The sequence below is a fragment of the Triplophysa dalaica genome, chromosome 22, assembly GCF_015846415.1.
Source record: "Triplophysa dalaica isolate WHDGS20190420 chromosome 22, ASM1584641v1, whole genome shotgun sequence".
Taxonomy (NCBI): domain Eukaryota; kingdom Metazoa; phylum Chordata; class Actinopteri; order Cypriniformes; family Nemacheilidae; genus Triplophysa; species Triplophysa dalaica.
Genome location: NC_079563.1, coordinates 7143530 through 7169875, shown reverse-complemented (window position 1 = coordinate 7169875; position 26346 = coordinate 7143530). Strand labels below are relative to the sequence as shown.

Sequence of the window (26346 nt, the reverse complement as noted above, 5' to 3'; positions counted from 1 at the left end):
CTGTATTTCTTTGTTTGGTTGATCACAAAGAAAGATATTTGTAAGAATGTTAAGAACTTAGTTTTCTGGGGCACCATTGACTACCATAGAAGGAACGAATATAGCATATTTTTCTTTGCTCTGTTAAGCACAAAAGAAGATATTTTGAAGAATCTGGGAATACAAACAGTTCCGGGACACGTTTGACCAAACATATTTGTTAAATACCCCAGAAATCTCAGTTGCCAACATTTTCTTAATATCTTTCTTTGTGTTCAACAAAACAAAGAAATGTATATAGGTTAGGAACTACTTAGTCTTGAGTAACTCATGACATACTTTTCATTCTTGGGTGGACTGTCTCTTTAAAACTCTTATGGGTGTTGTTTGTGAATCAAGCTCAACACATCCCTCCCGTGGCTGTTATTTGAACCGACGCATAAATAAAGCAGAATACGACGTGTTGTAAAATAATCACAGAATGTTGGCTAAAACAATGTCAAATAAAGCATCATTGCAATTAAATAAATCATTTCCGATTTTTCTTTAAGTCACAAGAAAAGATTAGGAATTCGGAGTTAACATGCAGAGGTGCCCAAAAATGCGCGTTCATTATAGTATCATCAGACAGTTTATAGCAAAAAAGACAACATTTCATCCCTTCTTTCGGTGGCGACGAAAGACCCCCAAAAGAGCGTCAAATGCCCTCATCCAACATTCCTTCTCAAATGCTTTACGTTCAAGAAATGTACAAATTCCCCGAGATGCTTTCTTGAAACATTGTAACTTTTCTAAACGTCATGTTACATTGTTTCACTTCACATTTCAAAATGTTCCAGTTCGGAGGAAAGATCTCCGCATACGGAAGTAGTTTGAGAACAGAACACGTTGACTTCTTCAGGGAGAACGGAGAGTTTGGGGGGAGTGTGTGAAGTAAAGTTTAGGGAAGGACCCTCTTTCCTTCAGCTGCTGACGCGGATGGGACCGTTCGTGCAACGACGCCGCTGACCGTCGAAATCCAGCCATGTTTTCTTGGATTATATCTATCTGGACCATTCTTTCGGTGGCACAATGTTACTTTTCAGAGGAGAATTACACCGAGGAGTCAAATATGCAGCCGCCCACGGTTGTTATAGCTATAATCGCCCGAAACGCCGCTCATTCTTTACCGTACTACCTCGGAGCTCTCGAGAGATTAAACTATCCCAAAGAGCGCATATCTATTTGGTAGGTGACTTCATCCCTGCGCTTTAAACTTGATGATCGACAAATCTTATTATTTGTCAATGTCAGAGGGTCAATCTTATTTGTATCCATCAACTCCTCCCATTGACTTCTTAAGACTTTCTCCTAAAAGCAACAGATCCCCTTCCCCCAACTACTCGTTTCCTGGGTTGCTGTCGTTTTAATGCACATTATTGATGGTTTGATCGCTTCTGCAGATATTAGTATAGGCTAAAATATTCTGTACTGAATGCATGATTCAACTGTTATACAAAGAAATGTGTTTCCACCATCAAAAGTGAACGGGAGTGAAACTTTTGGTAACACTTTTCTTGAAGCATGTTGCATTATAAAAGAAGTTTTAAAGCATTGCAATGCACCTTTTAATGCATTGGAATGTCTTATAAATAATTGTTATTATAGTTAATACATTCTAACTCTTAGCAATTCATTGTTACACTACACATTTTAAATTGGTTAAAATTCTTTACAACTACATATAATGCATTACAACACACATTATGAAGAATTATAATGCATTTTATCCTTTATATCTTTATAAAGCATTATACATATACAGTATACTGTACTTTAATATAGCATATAAAACGACATTAATTCACATAATATAGAAGAGTGTAGTGTAAATGTTCAAAAAGCATTTCTTTTTGTTGATGTATTTATTATTTTGCTTATTAATATGATCTTTACATTCATAGGGCTGCGACAGATCACAACGTTGACAACACTACTGCAGTCCTTCGAGAATGGCTTACAGTCATGCAGACACAGTATCACCATGTGGAATGGAGACCAATGGATAAACCAACGTGAGATGGCCATTACAAAACATGCACACCGCAGATACATACTGCTACTGTACTGTTCAATTTAAATGCCTTATAATTGCTTCATTTAAAATGATTTAATTGGCATTATATAAGGAAGTGTATGAAATAGTCGTGGTTATGACAATGCATTGGATTATACAATGCAAGGCCTACAGTATATATCTTATATATACAATATAATATGATTTTCTGTGTAGGGTGAGGAAACTCCCTCTCACAAGTTTGAATTACAGTAATTACAGATCAATTGTAAAAACTAACAGGCCAGACCCAGTCCCATCCAAGGTGTCAGTCAGTTTAGTGAAGCTTGGTTCCATTTTTGTATCTCCACAGGTCTTATGCGGGTGAGCTGGGACCCAAGCACTGGACTAATGGGCGCTATGATTATGTTATGAAGCTCAAACAGGCAGCGCTTAACTTTGCCAAGAAGCACTGGGCCGACTATATTCTGGTAGGACCCAGATTCAACATAAACACATCACACATTTACATCTTACAAAAATACTCAAATGTGTGATGTTGCATAAAGTTAACAGATATTTTACGCAAATTTACACTGACAGACAAATCACAGAAACACCAAACTAATATGTATTTGTTTCTTTATGTGTTGCTGTTGACTTATTTTCTTATTCTCATGCAGTATTCAGACACAGATAACATCCTGACCAACCCAAGCACACTTCATCTCCTGATGGCAGAGAATAAGTCTGTTATTGCCCCCATGCTGGACTCTCAGTCAGCGTATTCCAACTATTGGTGCGGTATCACTCCACAGGTAAAACTCAAAAGTTTGAAGGTGTTAGATTTGTCTAAAGGGAGGTTTCCTATCCAAAAGTGAATGATCACAAACTTATTTTGTTCCAAACATGTGTTACTTTGTTTTTTAAGTGTAACACAAAAGCATGTATGCAGTGTATTTTGTTGCTGCCTGACAAATGAACACCTTTACAGTAAAGTACTCTACAGTACATCCACTATGCTCCAAGTCTTTTAAAGGTCCAGTGTGTCATTTTTTGGAGGATCTATTGAGAGAATGCATCTTAGTGCTGTGTCACTCACCGTAGTGCTTCAAAATGGTGGGTGTAAGGAGCCATTGGTTGCAATTCACAACCTCACCACTAGATGCAGCTAAATTTCATAAACAGGACCTTTACAGCTGTGCAATGGACCAAAATATAGGATGTTATTCTCTGAAACTTTTCTCTTAAGTGTCAGATTTTTGTCTATTGCAGGGCTACTACCGTCGCACCGCTGAATATTTTCCCACAAAGCAGCGTCAGAGACTGGGCTGCTACCCTGTGCCGATGGTCCACTCCACCATTCTACTGGATCTGCGTAAAGAAGGCACCAGGAAACTAGCTTTCCATCCTCCTCACAAAGACTACTCATGGCCCTTTGACGACATCATCGTTTTTGCCTTTTCGTGCAGAGTGTCTGGTACGGCGCCCCCTTCTGGATGGCTCCAAACTATCTCTGTAAATTATGCAAGATAAACTTGCACCTGTTGACTGTAAAGTTTGTAAAATTATAAATCGGAATGCTTTGGAGCTGAACAAATACATAAACATTTTCATTGCTTTAACAGATGTTCAGATGTATCTGTGCAACAAGGAGCGCTATGGGTATACAAACATACCTGCAAAGCCTCATCAGACAGTGGAGGACGATCAGATCAATTTTATCCATGTGTACCTGGAATCATTGAGTAAGTAACACTGGCAAACCATCATTAAATCATTGAATCATTGTTAATCGTTGTGTTGTCTTAAATGAACGAATCTCTCCTACAGTCTTCGGGCCCCCCATGTACGTCTCCCGCTATGTCCATGTTCCACCCAAACAGTTAGAGTTCATGGGCTTTGATGAGGTAAAGACAAGCCGTTTCTGATATCTCACTCGTTAATTCCATAATCAAATTATATAACTGTTTAGGCTACAATGATCATTACTTTTTGATTTTGTGCTCTTTAGATTTACTTGATAAACCTGCGCAGGCGTACAGACCGAAGGGAGAGGACGTTGTGGTCGCTGTATGAGCTTGAGATCGATGCTAAAGTAGTGGATGCTGTAGATGGGGCGTAAGTTATGTTTAGTTAGTGCACTAAAGAAATGTTCATATATGGATAAAAAACTGCTGAAAAGGTGATGTGTGTGTAATCTGGGTTTCAAAGCAGTATGTGGGGTGAAGAAATAAGATCTTTTTACTTGAAGAGCCCAGAAGCGAGGTTGCTTTTTGTGTGAGGCGGTTGCAATGGTTGTTCTTTAAAGAAATCTTGCTCTGTGATCTTAGTTTTTGTACTAGTGATGTTAAAGTGAGGTCAGTAACGTTATGTTTTTAATTGTGCAGAGCTCTGAACAGCAGCGAAATTAAGATTCTAGGTGTTGATCTCTTACCTGGTTATTATGACCCCTTCTCTGGTCGAACACTGACGAAGGGAGAGGTGGGCTGTTTCCTTAGTCACTACTACATCTGGAAAGAGGTCAGTGACACACACACGAACACACACACACAGACATATACACAACAAACAGAGACACACAGTTGGGAAACTTGAGAAAAAACTAAAAATGTATTGTAAAACTAAGAAACATTCGTTTAAAACATGAGATGCGCAAGCACACCTTTAGGTAAATGATAATGTACAGACAGCCGGCACATTATCGCGTCGGGTCCTGATCACACTGTCGGGGTTTTTATCTGCGATAACAGCCAGCTGCTTATACATTTTCCCACTTATTACAAGGCTACTTGCCACTAGGGTTGTCACGGTACCATGAACATGTCTTACGATACTATACCAGCTGAAGTATCTCGATACAAAGTAATATCACAATGCTGTGCCATGTTCATAATTCAAATCTATACAAAAAACACTTACATTTTCTTACACAAAAATTTAAATATTTAAGAAACTTACATTTTTGAACGACATATGAAACGACTTTCAAATGTCGCGAACAGGCATTTTGGTTTAATCATTTGTAAATGTAATGTCAAATATTTTATTAAAAGATCAAATAAAAAACATTTAAAAATGATATGCTACGTATGGGTTACCATGCGTTATTAGTATTGAGCGGTTGTTATCTGGGAATAACGAACCTGCAAATGTCGCAACTGGCCAATCAGAATGAAGCATTCCAACAAGTCATGTAATAAAGCAAAACATTTCACTTGCTGTCAAGAAGTAATGAAAACAATATTCTGGTTGTCAAACATTAGTAGAACAATATTCTACAAAGTTAATTTTTATGAACCATAACTTTTCAGCTTCTATAGGTTAAACCCAGACTGGGATAAACTGCGATGACATAATTCACTATTAATAAATAACACACTTTTGTAGTTTTATCCTTTGTTAAATAGAAAACAGAGTAAAAATATGAATGACTCATGCTGCACTTGATAGATTTTTCTCCAATCAAATGCCTCCCCTTAATACTGCAACCAAATAGCAAGTTGCAAATCATGATTTATGTCTGTGATGTAACTAAAAACCAAACGCATACAACCTATAATATACACATTCATTTAATTAAATAAATTATAAGTAAAAGTGGAAAACAAAAATAGGTAGAGCCTTGTCCTGCTTAAACTTTCAGTAGTTTAAAAAAGTAAGATTTTTGGTGTAATGGTAGTTTAAATAATAATTCAAATGTAGTTTGTCCTATATTACCAACAGATGGTAGACATGCAGCTAGACAAGGCGCTGATTTTTGAGGATGACGTGCGTTTCCAAGCTAACTTCAAGCGACGTCTGATGAGACTGATGGAGGAGGTGGAGCAGGCGGAGCTGGACTGGGACATCATGTGAGTTACACACCTGTCTATCACACGGTGAATCAGATGACTTACATTTACATTTAGTCATTTAGCAGACTCTTCTATCCAACACGACTTGAGGTAGACAATGGAAGCAATTGGAGCAACGTAAGAACAACAAAAAGCACGAGCGCAGTAAAACTGGTCTCATATAGTCTACCACAGTATACAAAGCTAAGGTTTTTATTTTTATTTTATAATTTTTTTTAGAAAAGAGATAGAAGTTAGTTTGGTCTATATAAGTTTTCCCAGTACTTACACATGATATGTCACCTACTTTTTAACAATGACTACGTTTACATGCAATTACAATTACATGTAGGATTTGTGCAATACTGCGATTAAACTTTACCTCATGTAAACGTAATCATTCGATCTAAATAATGCGATTAAGCTCATAATCGCAGTAAGCGTGATCGAAGTAACATGAAGTAAACACCTTAATCGCATTTGTGCTGCTCTGACCAAAGTGCGCATGTGCTTCTGTCACGCACCTTAAGTGCAAATTCATTTCAGTTTAACCAATAACACAACTCACTGTTAGCAGTATCTGCTTCTTATCATCATATAGAAACAGCACGAACGCGGTGACAGTGTACACAAACGCCACGGAGTCATTTTCATCATTTTAATGTATTTATCACAGGGCCGAATAACGAAACACATCCGGAGGACGGCATTGAGTGAGAGGTTAACTCGTGTCATGTAAACATGTTACTGCGATTAAGTTCTAACTCTTATTATTGGAAATAATCACATTATTGTTGCACATGTAAACGTAGTCAATGAGGTGTTGTAGAGTGAATCTTCACGGGATTATCTGAATTCATAGCGCCTTCAAATCTAGGAAATGATTCTGCAAATTGTAAAAACGCATATCATTTCAAGTTTGCATCACACATGCAGCTCCTCAATTAGCCCAGTTTAATGTGTTGTGTATAATATTTCTTCTTCACAGATACCTGGGCAGGAAGCAGGTGAACCCTGAAGAGGAAGTTGCAGTTGAGAACGTGAGGAACCTGGTGCACGCCGGCTACTCTTACTGGACCTTGTCTTATGCCATCAGCCTGCAGGGAGCTCAGAAGCTTCTCAATGCTGAACCACTATCCAAGATGCTTCCAGTGGACGAGTTTCTTCCCATCATGTATGACAAGCATCCCAAGTGAGTATTACACTCATGTTTTCAAATGTTCTTGTCAGGGTATTGACATACTGAAGGGAAAAGTGCAAGATGTGAAATGGGTTAATGTGGCTGTTTATGTCTTGATTTGACAAGAATCCAATCTGTTAGTCCACGTTAACGGACAAATCTGAGTTCATTCCTGGCATTCATAGCTGCTACTTATTTTCGAAAGTCAGAAGTCAGATACCAAAGTCAGATACCAAAAGAGCAAATTGTTAAAAAAAGGAAGACAGTAAAGATGATGATGTTAGGTTAATTATTTTGATTTTTTTTAAACCTTTAGACTTGAGGAGAAAGATACATTTAAACTACATTTATTATTATAATAATATGTGGAAATAATAGTTATTTTTATATACGGGCATCAATAAAACCATAGATGTGTCCTATGTGACAGCAAAAATGTTGAAGATGAAAAAACAGTGAAGATAAATCTCTCTTATTGTATTTTTATTATAAATACAAATAAGAATAGTGTAAAAGGATATATTGTTTTTTACATTTTTGCTTTCACACCAAAGGACACATTTACATTATATTTGTCAACTATGCATATTCATTCCCCATGCATTATGGAACTAGGGCTTATATGTTTTTTTTTGTTTTGCTTTTGTTTATTGAAGAATCAACATTTTCTTGTGGTTTCTGCGGGAACTTAATTCTGCGAACAAATGTTCAAATTAAATTAATGTTTTATTTATAAAATATTGTTTGGTAAAGAGCAAAAAGCAAATAACAGTTTAAATGTATTTGAAATGTATCATGTATTAAAACATTTGTGGGGGCAAAATAACCCCAAATCATTGCCTACTCGTGAATATAGCAACACAAATAAAAATGTCCTTCTTATATAGGCCTACTTCCATTTGGCATTTGTTTTTATGCTAATCATAAATTTAGTTAATACTTGTTTTAGGTCTGTTTTGTTTCGGAACTACATATTATCTAAATGTGTAGTTTCTTCTGTGTAATTGTATGAGACAGTTCTTTTATAGAGGCACAAGCCAAAGAAAGAAACAGTGTGTGTGCACTTCAGGCTGGCTCGATGCCAACCTCCCTTCAATTTCCACTTCATCTCTGGTTTTTGTTCATTTTGCTTGGCACATCCAGCCCGAAGCTCTTCATTCCCACAGAGACAGATCAGAGCTGTATTCTCTGCACCTTATTCACTTCCAGCAATCCCCGGCTCTCTGACAGAAACCGGCGTGCTGCTCTCGCCTCACTCTTGGGGAACCCTTTAAACGCTCTGCCCTGCTCTGCCCGTTCTGCATTCCTGCGAAATTAGTAGCTATGTGTGCATGTATTTGCTGCTTTACTTTCCTTCCATGTCTGACACAGCCAACGGCTCACTGCCAGCTGGCACACTAGACACACTTACACTGATTTCTTGAAGTACCTCTACCGCTCTTTACTGAGAGTCATTTATATTTTATTCATTTATTGGGCCGTGATCGCACAGCACAAATACTAAAGTGATACAGCATCAGATTTAAATCCAAAAGAGCCATGAAATAGATAAGTGAAGGTGACCTTTTCCTGTGCTCACCATAGCCAATGTTTTTTCTTCTCATTCACCAGTGAAGACTACAAATCCCATTTTGACAATCGGAATCTGTTGGCGTACTCCACACAACCCCTTCTGGTGCAACCCTGCCATTACGCCGGGGACAAAGAGTGGGTGAGCGACACTGAAACGTCCACACTGTGGGATGATGACAACGTACGTACGGATTGGAGGGGGTCGCATAAAACTCTGAAGGGTTCCCAGACACCTGCAGGTCTGCAGAGCGCCACCTACAAGGATGAGTTGTGAGGCACAGGCTTGGAGTCAGACTGACTGAGCGGCTCTTATTCGGGGCGTATTTGACTCAACTTGCAGAATTCCCACAGTCATGGACAGCCTGGAAAATATCAAGGGATTTTAGAGTTGGGATCTGCAGTCCGGAAAAGTCCTGGAAATTAACAATCTTGGAAATGGACATTTAAATAGAGATTCTACATTTTTGGCAACACTTTAAAATAAGGTTTTATACTTTTACATTTATGGATCGGGTGTCAATAATGTTTTTTACAGCGTTATTAATTTGAGTATTTTAGTAATAAATTATACCACGAGATGATAAACTTTAACTAAGATTAGTAAACAAAAGTTGTTATTGTACTGGTTGTTGTGTTTAACTAGTGTTAATGTATACAGCCTTTTTCTAAGTGTTACCATTTTTTTTTATTAGCTAAAAAGTTCTTATTTAAGAAAAAGTATGATTCTTCCTCTAGAAAGCCCATTGCACTATTGAGCCCCATTCAAATCTCCGTTTTCTTTTTTATTAGAGATATTTGCACAGTAAACATTATTATTTTTCTCTTTTTACTATGAAAAAATATATTTTACACTTCGGTCAATGATGGTGCATTGGGATTTTTTATTCTAGGATTTTCCTTATTCTAGTGTTTTACTATCTGATCATGCTCAGACAATCAAACAGATTTCTGGATATTTGCAATGATGTGTGTGTTGCAGGTGTATTTTGGGGCAGTCTTGCTTATCATGTTAATTTTTTTATGATTATTTTATTTGTTATTTATTTGTCTGTCTCATTCGTTTTTTGCCCCTCTAAAGTGAACAGCAAGACCAAATGATGTGGCATCATATGAGTGTGTATAGCAACCGAATGTGTTTTTTGAAAATAAAAGGAAATGTTTGAATCTTGTATTTCTTAGTATACAATGTTTAGCTTGTTTTATATTTTTTATCATCATCATTTAGGGATGCTTTATACAGAAAATATGTTTTATTTCTTTTGGATTATATTATAACATTACATCATTAAATGTTACACAAATAGTCTTTATGTCAGTTTCACTGTAATTGTTTCTCAAATCTCCTTTTTAATCATTTCATATTTATTCTACATTTTGGCACAGTTGTATTTATCTACAATAAATCGCGAAAATAAGTGTCTGCTAAATGACTATATGTAAATGTTAATGATGTCATGTGAGAAGCCTTCCTTAATACTCTTTGAAGGGCAATTTCAGATACAAGCTGATAATTCTGATGGATCTCTAACTCCCTCTATTGGTTAAAGTACAAACACAATAGACCTAAGATCGGCTGGTCAAGTTTCAAATGATATATATGAATAAAATTAATACATAATACGTTTATAAATGTACATGATAAGTTTTTGCATTGACATGATAAATATTTAGAAGAATTTAGCACTATGAATCGAACAGTCTGACAATAAACGTTATATATAGACAATTTCAGTTTCTACAATGTAGACCACTTCGCAAAACGTAAACAAAGCTGGAAGGTTTCAGTTTTATAATACTACAAAAGTGTTTTAACAAAATACAACCAACAGAACATTATAACAGAATCAATTTATTTATATACGTCAGTTTTAAAATAAAATAATAAATAAAAATGAAAGAAAGGTGTTGCTGGACCAGTGTTTAACATCTTGAGAAATGGTCCATATACCTTTGGTTCTGATATCATGTATTAATGTTTTCTATATTTTCAATAATTTCATCTCTTTGCTTCTGTTAACATCAATATGTATGTAACCTTGCTTTAGTTGCAACAATGCAAAATTACAGAAAGTGCTATATATGAATTTAATAAATCAAACATTTACAAAATACACGTACACATGTAAAACAATTTTCAAGATTTCAAGTTGTGTTTTGTCGGTGTTGGACTGAAAGCTTGAATCTCCAATACTGCCACTTTATAGCAAATGCATTTTTTCAGTAACTAAACACCGTGTTGACAAAGTTGGCTGCTCTTTCAATACTTTCTATTGGTTAAATATGAATTTGCAAGACAAAAATGAAAGATAACCTACTGTAATGATATATAAAAGAATGTAAATGCAGGTCAGGTATTATCTTTATTTATCAACCTTTACTCTAAGGAAAAGGGTTTGGTCTCTGTCCATTCCTAAAAAAGCATCTCGTCCTGCCTGAAGGTTTATTCATGCAAGTATGACACCTTTGACCCCTGTTTCTACTGCTGAAAACACTATTAAGCCTAGACATGCATGTGAGGAATCAACTCCTAAATTACACAGAATCAATGGCTGTGATTATTGCAAGCAAACAGCACTTTTCAGCACCTAATCGAATGTATTTGGTTTTTGGACTGTGTGTATCTGATGTCACTGTTGTCTTGTTGTGCAACCACTTTGCATTCACATAGATTTTTACATTCATATTTATTGTGAATATATATATATATATATATATATATATATATGTAAGCAAATATTGTAGCTGTCCATTCAGTGTGTTGTTACATTTCTCATTCTGGGGGGTGAGGCACTCAAGTCCTTTTCTGATTGGCTGTTGCAGTTAGGAAAGGTCCTGTGAGGTCAGTGACTTCATGTTTGTGTGGGGCTGGGAGCAAGTGTTTGTGTTATTTTTGTATCAGGGAAAAACAATCTAACCAATAATGGTCAAAGTACAGAGTTGTTTCTTTCAAAAGCTGATATTATACAAGAACAGATAATTGTCTGTTAAAAAGAAAACCTGAAATCTAGACTCTATTAAACGATAAGGATTGATAAAAGCTGTGTTAGCTTCAATATATGACATTGCATTTTTTATTGTTATGGTAACTAGAACCTTGTGCATTTAATCTTTATATTCCATGTTTTCAATATAATCTTGAGGCAAATAAGCCCACGCATAGCCATGTTAAACCGAGAGCAGATGATTTTTTCTGCTCCAGTTATTCTCAGCATTGGTGGAGCTTGACAACCTTTATGTGCTATCAGTTACATATGTGAAGTGATAGTTCACCCCAAAATACAAATTCTGTCATCATTTACTCGCACTCTCGTCATTTTCCTTCTTCCACAGAACACAAAAGAAGATATTTTGAAAAATAAAACTGGACCCCATTCATTTGCATTGGTTTTGTGTCCGTACAATAGAAGTGAATGGGGTCCAGTGCTGTCTTGGTGACTAACATTGTATTACATTTCTTCTTTTGTGTTCTGCGGATGAAAGAAAGACTTCTGGGTGAACAATCACTTTAACTTACAGTAGGAAATCGATTTTGTATTTGCATGTAATTAAATAAAAAACATTAATGTGTATTTTATTTTCACAGCATAGAATGGGTCCACCCTTAATCTGATCTGTGCTCTTAGTGGGTGGAGAATTTACACAAGAGTTTGTCATCTTACAAGCACTGACTCTGCAGTGTGCACTACACTGCACACATGGTCTTGAAAAACAGTTTCGCGTGTATTTGTTTACGAGGTGGATTTATTCATTTTAAAGGTAAGCAATATGCATGCGTTGATTGTGTTTGAAATGCTGTCTAGACAAAAACGCATATGTTTATTGCACTTACGCACCAAATGCATACATGTAAATCTAAAATCTAAACTTTTTGGAAGTTTCATTGTAATCTAATACGTTTTATAAAACTAAAAGCATAATAACAACAACAACCAGACAAGCATAGCGATTGCGTGGCGAAAATGTCGTAGACATAACATGCAGTATAGTCTACTGAAACGATGAACGTTTTACCTGTGTCTATACATTTTTATGCATAAAATAATAATGTAACTTTATATCGTTACAAGATTATATCGTAAAAGTAACACACGTTGGCAATACAACACGTGAAAGCACTTGTTTTGTTATATTCCTCAAAAGTTACGTTGCAGCGCTCGTCCGTGTCCATTGAGCGTGTGCACGCGACGCGTCTGCAGTTCTGAAGTTCACCGCAGCTGTTCGTCCACATGCTCAGCAGCAAACAGCCATATTTGTGCACGAAAGCTTCATTTATAATCACGTCACACTCTCGAGGAAGCATTTTGTAAACATATCGGACGTGCACAAACTTTCTCTCTCGGTAAGTAGTCTAACTTACCTGTACTATAACGTGAAAGTGTATTACTGGACTCCTGACCTACTTCACACCGCTTGTTTATGTTTGTCTGATGTTATGTTATGTTTTTTAAGTGTTGCCAGCTGTTGCAAGAAAATGCACAATATTGTAATATTGCTTGGTTTGCTGTTCTGCACGTGGTTTAAAGTGGTTGATGTATTTTTGCATTGAATGCATATACACACCCTTAGCAAAGATAGACAGCATAATGTTCTAGGTTAAAAGTAGCTTAATGTTAAATAACAATACATTAGTGATTTTATCTTGATAAATGTTATTGTCTACATATTAAAATGCCAAATTCTATATATTGGTTAACTGAGAACTAACAATAACTGTATATTTATAAGCTGGCAGATGCTGCTAAACCAATTGTCAATTGTAGTTTCCTTGTGCGTTATTTAATATTGTTGAAGTGAATCTTATTGTAAAGCTAAACAATAAACAACTTTAGTTTCAGCGTTATCGTCAAAATCTGCATTCTATCTAAAAGGAAAGTACATTTTTGTTATGTTTTTTTTTAATGCTGTTTTTTAGGGGCCATGTCCTTTATGGGAACTGCAGCGAGGTGGGCGATGGCATGCCGGCGGCCCCTCTCACCCCTCTGCCGTGTCACTGCCCGTTGCTATAGCTCCCAGTCCACACACACCACGGAGAAGAGCGTCCCTTATGAGAAGACCCTGAAACAAGAGGACCACCTAAGTGGGCCAACCAAACCCCTGCCAAAGTCTGCAGATGTTGTGGTGATCGGAGGCGGAAGCCTGGGTTGCCAGACCCTTTACCACCTGTGTAAAATGGGCTTGACCAATGTGGTTCTGCTGGAGAGAGACAGATTGACCGCTGGAACCACCTGGCACACGGCAGGTATTCCGAAAAGACGAAAGTGATTTTGAAAGTAGAGTTGGTCTGTTTACTTTGTGGCAAGAGTTAATATTCTTCCTGCGCTCAATTTGTTTTAGTTTTTTGTGTCAAGGCAAGACAAAAACAGCTTTGTGCTCTGAAGGCACAGAGAAACTCTGAATCAGGATTTATATCCTACAATACTTGCAACCTTAGTTGAAAGTTTATTGACAAAATACTTTCAGAGCAGATTGTGAGGTCTTGAGTCAAAGTCCTTTGGGCTTAGCAGAAACACAAATGAGCTTCAACTAGTCTTAGCTCGTATGTGTTTGGCATGTGACCCAACCTGCATTTCGTTCTTTTGAATAAGATACTCTATAACCCTTTCACAGGACTTTTGTGGCAGTTAAGACCAAGCGATACTGAAGTCGAGCTGTTGGCTCACACTCGCAACGTGGTTAGCTCAGAGCTGGAGCTGGAGACGGGCCTCGAGACTGGCTGGATCCAAAATGGAGGCCTGTTCATTGCTTCCAACAAGCAGCGTTTGGATGAATACAAGCGGCTCATGTCGGTATGACACACACCCTCAAGAAACACACAATAAATATAACGAATTGTTTTTGTTTTCTACCTACAAAGTGCTTCTAGAAAAAGGACATGCCATGTTTATGACATGCATTGTTGCGTTTGATGCGGCTTCAGTGTATGATGGAAAGGCAGCAAGTGCAAAACCAAACTACAAAAGCTTGGCCGTTGCATTGGCTTCGTTAGAAATGAACAAAATGTATTGCCCGGCGCTCTGGTATACTTTATTCTGATTGAATAGTCGCAAAATTACAAAGAATGTTATTATCAGATTATCAGAACTGACAAAAACAGGTAACATGCATCACCTTACAAATAATTTACTTACAATAAGATTAGATATAAATTAACAACATAAATGAGATTGTATTATATAATAAACCAAGTTGAGTTCTTGGTTGAATTTAAGTCATGTTTTTCCTCATGGAAGATTTTTGAGTTTATAAAATATTTCAGATCAAGCCGTGTTATAAGCGGGATAATGTACATCCAGCCGGTTGTTATCGCAAAATAAGTCCCGTCTGGGTTTATGCTGTGATGATAACTGATAACAGTCTGGCTGTACATTTATCACTTATTAAATCTTGAAAGTCATGGAATCAGGACCAGAACACAAACAGAGGGGGTTACATTGAAATAATGTCTGGGTGACTGTACATTATCCTGCTTATTATCGTACATATTCAAAATAAGTAAATATTGATTTAAATGTTATTTTGTGAGACGAAAATAACCATGAAGTAGCAACAATTGGTTGCCTCTGACAACTGCTGATTCATACAGTTTAGTGGTCTTTATACAGTAAATACTTGACTGCCGAATTTAGAGTCGACCAATCAGAAAGAAGTATTCCAAAGGGCTTTGTTTTAACAAATGAAATGTGACTGAATCGGTCACTCACCAGAAAACCCAGCAGATTTTTGTAGAATTCACAGAGCACCCATTGCTCAACAAATATTTAGGATGTTATATAACATGTAGAGAGATTAATTGAAGGAAATTCCTTCTGTTTAAATCTGTTTTAAAGATTACTCCCTTAAAATCAATATGAACAATAAAAACAAGTCTTGAATTCAGTCTGATGTTAGGTCATCTATATTTCTGTCTGGTGTTTACTCGTAATGTTTGTGTTTCAGCTTGGTAAGGCATATGGCATCGAGTCATATGTTCTGTCACCAGCCGAGACCAAAGATCTGTACCCACTGATGAATGTCAAGGATCTTTATGGCACACTCTATGTACCTAAAGATGGCACCATGGACCCAGCGGGCACCTGCACAACCCTCTCCAGAGCGTCAACCGCACGGGGGGCCACTGTACGTCTACATTTCTCTCTTTTTAATCACTGATTATTGAATTATTCTGCAAAATCGAATCTATTTGCTTGCTGTAGCTCTCAATGAATAAAGTAACTTCTTTTGTATAAGAATGAAATCGCAATGCTAAGCATGACAGTGATTTTTAAATTGAGCTGTTTTTGTGGAAACGTCAGCTGTCACTCAACATTTAAAGAGAAGTACGCAAAGTAACTTGCAATTTTATGTTTCAAACAAATATGACAAGAGGCAAAGGTTACGGATTATAGTTTTTTTAAACTATTTATTTTTGGCCTTTTTGGATTTATCAATGCAGTAGGAGAGAAAGGACAGGAAGCAAAGTGGGTGAGAGAGGAGGTGGGTTCGGGAATGGACCACGAGCCGGGACTCGAACTCTGGTCGCCATATGTCAAACCACTAACCATCGGCTCTGACATGGATTATAAATTTAATAGGAGTTGTTATAAACATTTTACCATTTACAGTTTATTTCTTTAATTAAATTTAGGCAAAGTATTTGATTACCTAAAACACGAAGAGAAAGATCTGTATATAAACGGGTAACAATCTCCATCCGGTACATGCACAGTGTTACTTGCAATAGCTTTTATTGTGCGTCTCACACACAATGCTTTAAAATGCTGTGTAGCCCCTTTTGACAGTTTTCATTGCAACTGTTCTGAGTATATTTTTGAATCCATTACTTTAAAATCCATTTGGGGTAAAATTTCATACTGTTGCTTTGAATTACAGGAGGTTGGTGACTTGTATAAATTCCAATTTTATTAAGTAATATCTATGCATAACTCTTTAATTTACAGGTGATTGAAAACTGTCCAGTGACTGGTATTCAAGTAAGAACTGATCATATGGATGTTAAGAGAGTAAAGGCTGTAGAAACTGCTCACGGGACCATTCAAACCCCATGTGTGGTCAATTGTGCAGGTGAGAAACTGAGCTGTTTTCACCAGAAGGGGGCAGTCAATGATTGGAAAATTCCAATGGTTAAAGGCACAGTTCACCCAAAAAGGAAAATTCTGTCATCATTTATTTTTGGGTGAACTGTCCCTTTAATGCTCTATTAACATATATGCTGCTCTACAGGCAACATAAAACTTATGTCATTGTATATTTATTATCATGTCAACCTGTATGACCTTCTGTGGAAATGTCTCAGTGGTTTTGTGCCCATTCCATGGAAGGCAATGGGTGGTCAATGTTGTTTGGTTACTGTTCCTCAAGAGACAAATAAAATAAAAAATGTGCTTCTTAGCGAATTAAAATGTCAGACACACAAGGTTAGGTAATATTGCTTATTAATCATACACCTCATAGACCTTTACAGAGATGGTGATATCATTTGATATTTGATGTATCTTTAAATTAAAGTCAAAACAGTTTGACTGTTGCAGAGACCATCACTGAGTCTGTGTTAATGTAAAGAACTACATGAAATGATCTTGAAATCTGTGTTTGTTTGTTTTTGTAGGTGTTTGGGCGACTAAACTGGGTAAAATGGCAGGAGTCAATGTTCCCTTGGTTGCAATGCACCACGCTTACGTTGTCACGGAAAGAATCGAGGGGATTCAGGTAACCATTCATTTCAAAATGGCACAAAACCACATGCATTCATAAGCTCTTTAAGGCATCTTTTACTGTGTAAAATAATTCACTTAAATTGTCCCTATTATATGACAGACATTACTAAAATAGGTGTTGTGAGAAATCACACCTGTGCCCCTCTGCAATCATAGTAAACAGAAAATATAGAGCAAGGGGAGAAATGCCCTCGTTTTGAGCCAATCAGAAATGCTCTCTGCTTTTAAATCATTCACCAGTGTTGCACTTTGTGCACCAGAGTTCAGGTTTACTGACAAAACCTGTTTTATTCACAAACCATAGACATCTACTTTAACCAGGCTCTTATGCTCTCAAATTCTAGGCTACTGTGTTGTATTAAAATGTAGTTACTGTCTGTGTTTTCATCACACTCCTCCTTAATATTAAAGACAACGTTTGAAAGCTTTTTAGAACAAAAAAATATTTTAATGATATTCTCCTTCACGTAGCACTCAAAACTAGTGAAGCACCGAAATTTTCTCCTGAAAATGGCATTATCGATTTCAGCCAAAATAAAAAGGTAGGCAGTGAGAAAGCCGACATATCCTGTGCCTCTCCCTTCAGCGCTCGCGCTCACTGTTGCTGTTATCATGTAAGCACGCGATTAACAAAGGTTGAAACTAATAAATATAACTAAAACATTTCAAAACCAACAGATAGAAAATGAAACACAAGCTCTATGTTATGCATGATTTTTGCATGATTTTGTAGGTTAAGTGTGTTTAATTAAAACAATTAAATAAAAACGATTTAAAAAATATGTTGGTAATTTTCGAAATCGTTTTTTGGCCGAGTGCACCCTAACTTTTCGGTATCGGCCCATAATTTTAATTTCGCTGCATCACTACTCAAAACCCACATGCAAGCTGTGAAACTGTGCCTTGCTTATCGCATTAAGTGCTAATTTTGTGACTGCATTTGTGTTTTGCATAATCCTGTCGTACTCTTAATAAATTCTTGAAGCGTTGTGTTTGCCGTTCTTTAAGATTTTGTCTGTCTGTTCTTGGTTTGGTCTGTATTTGAACAGTTTAAAGTGCAAGTGAAATTAAAAATATATATTTCAATTTTTTCACTAAATATTGCAGCGTTTATTGTAAATAGTTAACCAACGTGTGTAATTTTCTTCTCAAAATTCGTGTGCCCTCATAATCTTAAATTAAAATCTAAAAATGCACTTCCGTCCTTCAGTGACTATCCATCTTAAATGATGTAAGATGCAGCATCTTTTTAGTCCTTCCCTTTAACTGTCAGTCTGCTCCCAGTTTCATTTCAAAATGCATCGACTGTTATTATACATCCAATCAAATCTCAGTGAAAAATAATCTTTTGTGTTCAACAGAATAAAGAAAATATAAAGTTATTTTTCCTACTATTGTAGTCAATGGGGGGGAAGCTCTTTTTGGTTATAAGCATTCTTCCAAATATCTTTTCTGTGTACCAAAAATTGTATACAGTTTTGAAGCAACTGGAAGGTGAGTAAATGATGACAGAATTTCATTTTCAGGAAGACTGTGCTTAAAGATCATGCTATGAAGCTGGAAAGGGCACTTGTTTTATTCAATCACCCAGAGAGTTTTTATACTGCAGTAGCAAAACACAACACGTTGTGAAATAACTTCACTTGTGGGTTACGCAACGGTGTGCATGTGTGTAAGCTTTGGGTTGATGGAAGACTTCTTACTCCTCACAGAGACCAATGTGTCATCATTTAAACTGAAATGATGAAATATTACTTGGGCAGTGAAACTGATGAACTGATTCATACCTGAGGGGATTGTTACAGCCCGATGCACTGAGAAGACCACATTTTAAGCCCACAAACAAGAGTTAAACTACACATATCACTACACTCAGTTATTAAATCAACAAACAGTACAACCTAAAAGCGGCCCGTTTATCTGTTCATATCATACATTAACATAATGAGAGATGAGAATATGAATCAATCGTGTTTTTTCCCCCGCTAGAATATGCCCAACGTCAGGGACCATGATGCATCTGTCTACCTCCGTCTCCAAGGTGACGCTCTTTCTGTGGGAGGCTATGAACACAACCCAATTTTCTGGGATGATGTAAGTGATGACAGATTGAGTGTTTGACAGATAAATTATAGTTCTGTGTTTTAAAAGTATTACGAAAGTTGTTTGTGTGGTGCATGTTTCTTTGAAATTCAGTCCTTGTGTTCATGTGTGTGTTTGTGTTTGTGTTGTCGTTAGATCCCTTTAGTTTCAGTTGTTCATGGGAGCTCTTGATATGTGTTTTGCGGTGCGTGTCTTACACCAAGAGTGTCAGTTTCACAAGTCTCTTAATTAACTGTCATGGTCCGTGTGTGTGTGTATGTGTGTGTGTGTTCTGTTTTAATACAAAGTTAAAGTGTGTGCGAGTCCCTTAATAATGTTTCTTAGTATTTGTGTATGAATATTTGTGTGTTTTTCATGTTTAGTTTGTAAGTTTGTGCCCTGGATACCAGTTTCTACCCTTTCTTTAAACTAATTTTTTTGCTTGTGCATACACTGCAAAAAATGACTTTCTAAATGTCTACAAATTCTTAAATCAAGATACATTTTCTCGATGAGTAAATGACCTAAGAAAATAAGTCTTGTTTTTGGGGAAAAATATGAAATTTGAGTGAATTAGTGCTTTAAACAAGCAAAATATTCTGCCAATGGGGTAAGAAAAATAATCTTGAATTAAGGTTGGCCTTTTTCTTAGTCGCTCAATTCAAGATTATTTTTCTTACCCCATTGGCAGATTTTTTTGCTTGTTTTTAACAAAAATTCTATGAAATTTCATATATTTTTACTAAAAACAAGATTTATTATTATGCTCATCAAGAAAATGCTTCTTGATTCAAGAATTTTTAGACATTTTTACTTGAAAACAAGAAAAAAAGTCATTTTTTGCAGTGTATTCAATTTATCTTTGTGTTACTGGTGTGTGGAAAATACCGTATGTCACCCTGGTGCTTATCAGGGCGATAAGGTTGCGGTAGAAATGCAGTTGGTCTTGCGTAATGTGCTCATTGGTCATCAGTCTCATGATAATTACTGAAAGTTTCACAGCAACTAGATTTTAACATCCACGGGTATGATACTTGGGTGATGAGTGGCTGCTAGGGCTTAGCCGTGTGGTTTCCAGAGCAGTTTGAGAGAGAGAGTTTTGTCAGCTCCGTTGACTCCAATGGAACAGTTTTGCACAGCAATCGCGGTTCATGGGGGCTCTCAGTAGTTTCTGGATGTTACAAGTAATGCGTGGAGCTGTTTCTAAGCATGGAATTGTCACATCCATAACAAAACTCTCACATTCATCATCAATGGAGACATGAAAATAAATGTAACTATTTTATGGTCTGTGATGAAGCATCTGTCTCCGTTTTTGGGTATTTTAAATTCACAGAAATCCTACAAAGTATGTATTTTTGGTCACATCCCCACTTTAAAACAGAAAACTTCTTCATAAATGAATGTTTTTCTAACATTTGGACTCGGTCATCAGAGGTTTAGTAAAATATCAACAGATGATTCAATATATCGGTGTTATAGGAGTATTTCACTATAAAAAATGAATTTCATGATAATTCACTCATACTGAAATTTTGACCTTAAACAACAGCCCCCTGTTTAAGAACATTATACGGAGAAGAACCCTGGAAAGCTTTCATGAAACGCTTCAATTTATTTTCAACAAAAGAAAAAACACACGGACAGCTTTTTAATTTATAGTGAACTACTCCTTTAAATAATTTCTCTGAGAATTTACTTTCATGTTTTGACTGAAAATGTAACATCCATAAGGCTCAGTGGTAAGAGCATTAACAACGCAAGGTTTTGGGTTCGAACCCAGGGGATTGCAAATACCTATGTATAAATGTAGAGGATAACGCAATGTAAGTCGCTTTGGATAAAAGCGTCTGCCAAATGCATAAATGTAAATGTGGAATTGACCATATGCGATATGATAATGCTTTAGGTCTTAAATCAATTTAAACTCCCCCTCTGTGATATTCAAGGCATTTCTTGCTTGGGTCAATCTTTCTATATACGCCTAACAATAAACTAGTGGTGGGCCGTTAACGCAGTGAGACTATTATCGCGCGAAAAAAAATATGTCGCCTTTAATCTATTCTCAAAGTTGGGTTGGCAGCTGGGTCTATACTACGCAAGCTATGATGACTTTCACCTTGATATTTTAGCGCGGATGTATACCAGCTTAACTGCACTGTACGGGGCGAGAACGAGATTTTTCAACTCGCGTGATTTGCGTCATTCGCGGAAGCAGAAGCCGCCTCATCATCTCATAACCAGGGCTTCATTCGCGCGATTCGCGCAGCAAGTAGGTCTGTTGGCTCTTTGCATTAACATATAAATCACTCGCGCTTGACACGCCATTCGCGTTTGGTCTGAAAACAACATAACGTTACTGTGAAATACCGCATCAAACGTGACGTGCTAACATGGATGCAGCTATGAAGCCGCCGGGTTTGCTTCAGGGAATATTAATTTTTAAGAAGCTTCCCAATAGAAACATCGACAAGACTAAGGTTGTTTGCACCTTGTGCAATGCGGAATTGGTTTAAAAAAACACTTTCTCTTAACAGGTAGTGGTCTAGGTTTAGTTGAAACCAGTAACTTTGTATTGAGATCTAATGTATTATGGCTCCTGTATGACATATCGCTTGTTGCTCCCTCACTCTTTGTAAGTTGCTTTGGATAAAAGCGTCTGCTAAATGACTAAATGTAAATGTACTGTAGGAGCTCTTCCAGTCTCAAGTACCACCTAAACGCAAAGCATCCCTTAGCTATTGCGGAAGTACATCTTATTGAACATAATTTAATTTTCATCACAAATTATCATAGTAGAACAGCTTTCTCAAGCAGTTTGTGATGCATTTTGGAAACAGGAGATGAGCCCCTGGTCTAATGCGCCACCTGGCTTGAGAAACCCGTTCTCAAAGACTTACTTTTAGTCATTATTTGGGTAGCACACATATTCTGAATGCCTTCGGCAGAATTCAAATGAGCCATTTTAATCTAGATTAATCTTGGAATTAATCTAGATTAATCTAGATTAAAAAAATTAATCTATGCCCACCACTACAATAAACACAATAAAAGTGGAATTATTTTCCATAATTCCCATGTTCAACTGTGAAAAACTCGACATAGTTAAATTCCAGTGGGTGTATGTTCACATCGCCAGCAGTTTTGTCTTTGCCATCTCTGCACTTTGTGCACCCGAATGGAATGAGCTTACCTTTCCTCCCTCCCATATGACCAAATTTACATTCTGAACCTTCCTTACAATTATCTGTAGCCAGCAGTGCTGTCTGTCTGTGTGTGTGTGTCCTGCAGACTCTCCAGAGCCGAACAAAACTTTATCTCATTAAATTTTACTCTCTGTCAGCTCTGGGATTCAGTACACAAAGGAGTAGTCATGCTAGGAAACAGCCAATCAATAACTTAGGAACGTGTGAACTTTTTGAGGAATGTGTTTTTAGAAATAGCTCCGTTCTCAAGCTCTTAATGAGACCGCGTGACTGTTCGCCTGTCCGGCCTCTACGCTTTTTATTTTTAACTGCGATCTAGTCCGCGCCGGCCACATATTCTCTCGCATTCTGTGATAATCATGTGATCAGCTGTCAGATTGCTCACACCGTCTGCTGCTTCTTTCCAGCCCACCCTCATTCATTCACGGTCCCCTGTGGCGACGTGTGTGGACTGTGACATGCCGAGTGGTCTTTAGTCCAACACAATTACAAATCTAGCACTCTGACGATACTACAGTGTCTGTTCAGATCTGTCAGACATCTCAGCCTTAGTCTCAGCCCACGACCGTTGGCTAAACGTCTGATGCAATAGGCCCGATTTCACACTTAACTTCTTTTTTTTACAAGAAAAAGTTGACAATGGCGCTTTTTCAGTACAAAAAAACCCTTGCGGCGTTATGGTTACAAAGAGCAGCTGGCAATGTTCAGAGATAGCATATGTGCACGAAGGCAACTTAGAGAAACAAGTCTATTTGAATTATAAACAGAGATCGTCTTTGCAATGACCAATCACATATTAAAAAATAAAATTTTCTCGCTAGAAATGCAATAAGAAGTGATTGAAAGTGAAAATTAAACTTACATTTATACAAAACTATGCTTCAATGGGCGTCTCAGCCGCCTTTTTTCGACCTCGAGCCTTCTCGACCAATCATGATCCTATCATGTTGTCATGGAAACTACAGGTCTCTGTCATTGGTTAGCTGTGAAAAAGCTTGACTTTTTTAAATCTCAAAATACACAGAAAAAGACGTTTGCGTTTAAAAAAGCGCTTAGGACTTTTTTTTTTTAAACTTCTGTTTACTCTATTATCATGTAAAACAGATGCTAGAAGATTCATAAAAGAAGTGTGAACATTGCCTAAGGCACACTTTTTTGGAAACACGTCAGCACGCTGTAAATCGTAATCTGATTGGTTGAATATCACAGGATTTCCGCCCAGCAGTAGATAACATAAGCTAAAATCAGTAATATATTTTTTTTTACGATCTATTTTTGGCGTTTTTGCCTTTTATTTGACAGACAGAAATTTTTGGAGAGAACAGGAAGTGAAGTGGATGAGAGAAAGAGGGGCTGGGGTCGGGGAAAGGACCACGAGCCGGGATTCGAACTCTGGTCACCCGGGACGCACCGGCGCCATATGTCAGAGCATGAACCACTTGACCATCGGCTCCGACTACACTCACTAACATTAAACAAGGGATTGGTGGTGTTCCTCAAATCTTGCCCATGAGAAGAGGCCCTGCCCACTGGTAGTGACATCATGCACAAGTCTTCTTACCCAAATAGCTTTTCAAGGGATAGTTCACCCCCCAAAAAATCTGTCATCGTTTATTCACTCTAATGTGGGTCAAAACCTGTATATGACGCTTTCTTCAGATGAGTTACATGTTTGTGAGTGGATCTTCATCAATGCGTGTTACAGAAGCTGCAGTAGAAAGCAAGTAAACAAATACTATAGTAATGTACAGACACCTTTTTTTTGTTCTGTCCCCACAGGTGTCTGATAAGTTTGCCTTCAGCTTGTTTGATCTGGACTGGGACGTCTTCATGCAGCACATTGAGGGCGCCATTAACAGAGTACCTGCTCTGGAACAAACTGGGATCAAATCCACCGTCTGTGGACCAGGTACTAAGAGAGATAAATGCACCAAACTTCCCTTTTCATTACATCGATATTTCATAACATCTGATATTTCAGTTTAGCCATCAGATAGATAAAAAAACTGTACGTAAAGAAATAATAATTCAATATTATTTGTAAATAATCCATAATATTTTCTTTGAACATACCACTAATATACTCATCTACTTTGAAGACTGTGTTAAGTTCTCTGTGCTGTGCCAGTCAATCTATTAGTTGTGATATTTTAGTATTACTGGCTGTTTGGTTTGTGCTCCGGCTCTTCCGAGAGATTCAGTCAACCTTTACCTGCCATAATAAAGGATGACAGGTGTGAAATGCCGCTAACACACTGTAGTCGCTGTCGGTCACTCTCACACAGGTTTCGGGTCAGTGTGTGAGCACTTCTCATATCATTTATAGAGAGTGCTATCAGAGACTCTTATTCACGCCCTCAATATCTATTAAAAAAATGAGGTGTTGAGCGCATGTATCTATCTGGTTTTCTATCGTTTGCGTTTTTAGGTATCCCATTTAACACATAATAATTATACATTTTGGTATGACCCCGGATGTCCCCTGTAACTGTCAATGAGTACATTAAAATCACTTAATTTTAAATACTGTGCTTTGATGTTTCGTATTATAAAAAAGTAACAGCACCAGATTAAAATTATTATTAAAATTATGATCTGCACATGGGTTTAAATGCTTTGATGTGAACGCAGTTTATCATTGTAGGTTATGGTGATGGTTTATTATCATCTTGTCCTCAACCATGTTTGAGAATCCAAAAGCACACATTAAAACGCAATGGGGAAAAATTCCATTAACTCAATAAAATAATTTAACCAATATCAACTTCTACGAAATGCTATTGTTTGAGTCATTACAATATAATTTAAACTCATGTGACTTGTAAGGCAAATTGATTTATATTAATTTTAAGCAGCTTTTAAATTAAAAAGGAATATGTGGATTTTTTTAACATATCTAAAAAATATATATATATTTTAAGAACGCTTTGCTTTCTTACTCACAAACATGATATTCCTGAATTTAAAATGTTCCTCTAATGTTCACTAAAAAATGTTTTACAATGATTCCAGAACATATAATGTTAATAAAACATGATTTGTAAAGGCTTTTTTTATTATTATAATTTTTTAAATATATAATTTTTTTAATTAATTCTATTTTAAATCAAATTTATTTTTATAGTAAAATGTGGATTTGTTTTTAAAAAAAAATGTTTTAAGAATGTTTTTATATTCCACTAACAATGTAAGATAACGTTTTAACAGTAATGCTTTCAGAACATATAAAGTTGATAAAATGCTTTTTTAACGTCACTGCAAAAATGTTTAGATAACTTTGAGCGAACATTTATTAAAGTTCTTACAATGGTGTGTGTTAGCCGGGATGAAGGGGCAATAAATGCTATCTTTCGTTTTGGGTTAACTATACATTTTTGGAACGTAATCCTGTATCTGGGATACAGCCCTTAAGGCTTTGATTTGCCATTGGGTCCTCTGTTGAGTCATGTTGAGACTGCGATTGACACTACAAGGTGACCGGGCGTGCGGGCGTGTTCTGCTGAGGATGGCAGTCAGAGAGGTTTGGTCATTTGCTGTGAGGGGACAGCTGTCTGGGTGGGGCAACGAATGAATAAGGGCGATGAGGAGAGGAAGATGATAAATAAAACATAACCGCAGTCTCACCCTTTGCTTTTACTCTCGCTCCTTTCCACTCGGAAGCAAATGATGCTCCAGAAATCACTTTCTCACACACAGTAATGGAAAACGACTGTCTCTCGTCTTCGTTTGGCATTCATTTATC

At 36.9% G+C, this 26346-nt stretch overlaps 2 protein-coding genes across 4 annotated transcripts in view; both read left to right on the top strand.

The window, feature by feature from the left end:
• Window positions 1–834: 834 nt before the first annotated feature.
• cercam (cerebral endothelial cell adhesion molecule) lies at window positions 835–9912 on the top strand. The gene is made up of 12 exons (XM_056737403.1): window positions 835–1206; window positions 1923–2033; window positions 2388–2505; window positions 2698–2832; window positions 3290–3494; window positions 3643–3762; window positions 3848–3924; window positions 4029–4135; window positions 4405–4537; window positions 5741–5868; window positions 6839–7042; window positions 8642–9912. Exons 1-12 carry the CDS (start codon window positions 1004–1006, stop codon window positions 8874–8876), a joined length of 1776 nt encoding a protein of 591 aa, XP_056593381.1. The 5' UTR covers window positions 835–1003; the 3' UTR covers window positions 8877–9912.
• A 2324-nt stretch (window positions 9913–12236) lies between these two features.
• sardh (sarcosine dehydrogenase) overlaps window positions 12237–26346 on the top strand; it is a 45711-nt gene continuing 31601 nt past the window's right edge. For 2 of the 3 annotated variants that reach the window (XM_056736311.1, XM_056736313.1), the window contains exons 1-8: window positions 12237–12358; window positions 13515–13841; window positions 14210–14388; window positions 15539–15718; window positions 16540–16663; window positions 17208–17308; window positions 19306–19410; window positions 24384–24513. In XM_056736311.1, coding sequence (XP_056592289.1) covers window positions 12298–12358; window positions 13515–13841; window positions 14210–14388; window positions 15539–15718; window positions 16540–16663; window positions 17208–17308; window positions 19306–19410; window positions 24384–24513 — 1207 coding nt within the window. In that variant the 5' untranslated portion in view covers window positions 12237–12297. Of the gene's footprint in view, window positions 12359–12742; window positions 12942–13514; window positions 13842–14209; window positions 14389–15538; window positions 15719–16539; window positions 16664–17207; window positions 17309–19305; window positions 19411–24383; window positions 24514–26346 lie in introns of all 3 variants that reach the window. The other variant, XM_056736312.1, reaches the window with a different exon arrangement.